Source organism: Condylura cristata, unplaced genomic scaffold (assembly GCF_000260355.1).
Source record: "Condylura cristata isolate star-nosed mole 26May11 unplaced genomic scaffold, ConCri1.0 scaffold00041, whole genome shotgun sequence".
Taxonomy (NCBI): domain Eukaryota; kingdom Metazoa; phylum Chordata; class Mammalia; order Eulipotyphla; family Talpidae; genus Condylura; species Condylura cristata.
Window position 1 is genome coordinate 7,113,176 of NW_004567142.1, and position 1,549 is coordinate 7,114,724.

The window sequence follows — 1,549 nt, forward strand, 5'->3', positions numbered from 1 at the left end:
TGGCCCCAGCTGTGGCTGTCTCCGTCCAGTGCCCCTGAGGCGCTCAGCTGCCGGCCCCTGAAGCCGCGCCATGAGCGACCGAGCCGGCCGCAGGAGGACAAGTGAGGAGCAGGGCCCCTGGCGCCGCGGGGGGGGGCTGCGGGGCCGCAGGCGCCCGCTGACCCCGCCTCTCCCCTAGTGAAGAAGGACGATGAGGGCCTGGACCTCTCCATCCCCTTCGACGAGACGCCGCACCTGGACCCGCAGATCTTCTACAGCCTGAGCCCCTCGCGGGCAGCCTTCGAGGGTGAGCGGGGCGGGGCGCCCACGGCCGCGGTTGGGGGTCCAGGTGCGCCGGGAGTCACAGGCCCGCTGCCCGCAGAGCCCGCGGAGCCCGCGTCCCCGTCGCCGGCGGTGGCGCTGATGGCCGGCGTCCGGGCGCAGCTGCACATGGCGCTGGAGCGCAACTCCTGGCTGCAGAAGCGCATCGAGGACCTGGAGGAGGAGCGGGACTTCCTGCGCTGCCAGCTGGACAAGTTCATCTCCTCGGCGCGCCCCGAGGCCGGTGAGCCCGCAGCCCAGTGGGCCCCCACCGGGGACCTGCGGCGCAGCCCAGCGGGCACCCCAGAGCCAGCCCCTGGGGGCCCACCGCCCTGCTGCGCTCAGCCAGCCCCTAGGGAGACGGGAGTGACGCCCCAGTGCCCCGTGGCCGTCGGAGCCCCCCGTGGCTCACGTGTGCCTCCCGCCCTCCCCAGAGGACCACTGCCGGGTGAAGCTTGGGCCCCGCCGGGTCGAGGGGGACGGCCGGGGCGGCCCTGGGGTCGAGGCCTCAGACCCCGAGTCCGCAGCCTCCTCGCTCAGCGTGGCGTCTGAAGAAGGCAGCAACGGCGAGAGGAAGAGGCCGAGGCAGAAGGGGGGCGCCGGCAGGCGGCGTTTCGGGAAGCCCAAGGCTCGGGAGAGGCAGCGGGGTGAGCACAGGGTGGTGCTGCTGGCTGTGGGCGGCAGTCGGCCGGGCGCGGGCGCCCCCGGGTGGGGGCGCCGCGGGGGGGTGGCCCGGCGTGGGGATCCCGGCCTTTAACCCAGCTTGCCGCTCTGTGCCCCCGCCTTCCGCCTGTCCGGCCGCCGCCCCGCAGTGAAGGACGCGGACGGCGTCCTCTGCCGCTACAAGAAGATCCTGGGCACCTTCCAGAAGCTCAAGAGCATGTCGCGGGCCTTCGAGCACCACCGCGTGGACCGCAACACGGTGGCGCTGACCACGCCCATCGCCGAGCTGCTCATCGTGGCCCCCGAGAAGCTGGCGGAGGTGGGCGAGTTCGACCCCTCCAAGGAGCGCCTGCTCGAGTACTCGCGCCGCTGCTTCCTGGCGCTGGACGACGAGACGCTCAAGAAGGTGCAGGCGCTCAAGAAGAGCAAGCTGCTGCTGCCCATCACCTACCGCTTCAAGCGGTGAGGCGCCGCCGCGCCCTCGCCGAGGCAGAACTACTCGGCGAATCTAAATTAAAGAGACGGTGACATTTGGAACAAGCCTGGCCCGACTCTTGCTGGGAGGGGGCGGCCGCGGCCGCGGAGG

At 72.8% G+C, this 1,549-nt stretch overlaps 1 protein-coding gene across 1 annotated transcript; it reads left to right on the forward strand.

Moving 5' to 3' along the window:
• Positions 1 to 6: 6 nt before the first annotated feature.
• Positions 7 to 1,497, forward strand: CCDC106 (coiled-coil domain containing 106). The gene is made up of 5 exons (XM_004694325.2): positions 7 to 101; positions 179 to 286; positions 362 to 544; positions 735 to 947; positions 1,113 to 1,497. The coding sequence occupies exons 1-5, from the start codon at positions 71 to 73 to the stop codon at positions 1,427 to 1,429; spliced, it is 852 nt and encodes a 283-aa protein (XP_004694382.1). The 5' UTR covers positions 7 to 70; the 3' UTR covers positions 1,430 to 1,497.
• The last annotated feature ends 52 nt before the right edge of the window (positions 1,498 to 1,549 follow it).

What these genes read in the sequence shown, in the direction of transcription:
- CCDC106 (XM_004694325.2), top strand. Translation starts at nt 71, where the DNA reads ATGAGCGACCGAGCCGGCCGCAGGAGGACAA. An exon ending in AGCCGGCCGCAGGAGGACAA is followed by an intron (nt 102 to 178) that starts GTGAGGAGCAGG and finishes CCTCTCCCCTAG; the next exon opens with TGAAGAAGGACGATGAGGGC. An exon ending in CTCGGCGCGCCCCGAGGCCG is followed by an intron (nt 545 to 734) that starts GTGAGCCCGCAG and finishes CGCCCTCCCCAG; the next exon opens with AGGACCACTGCCGGGTGAAG.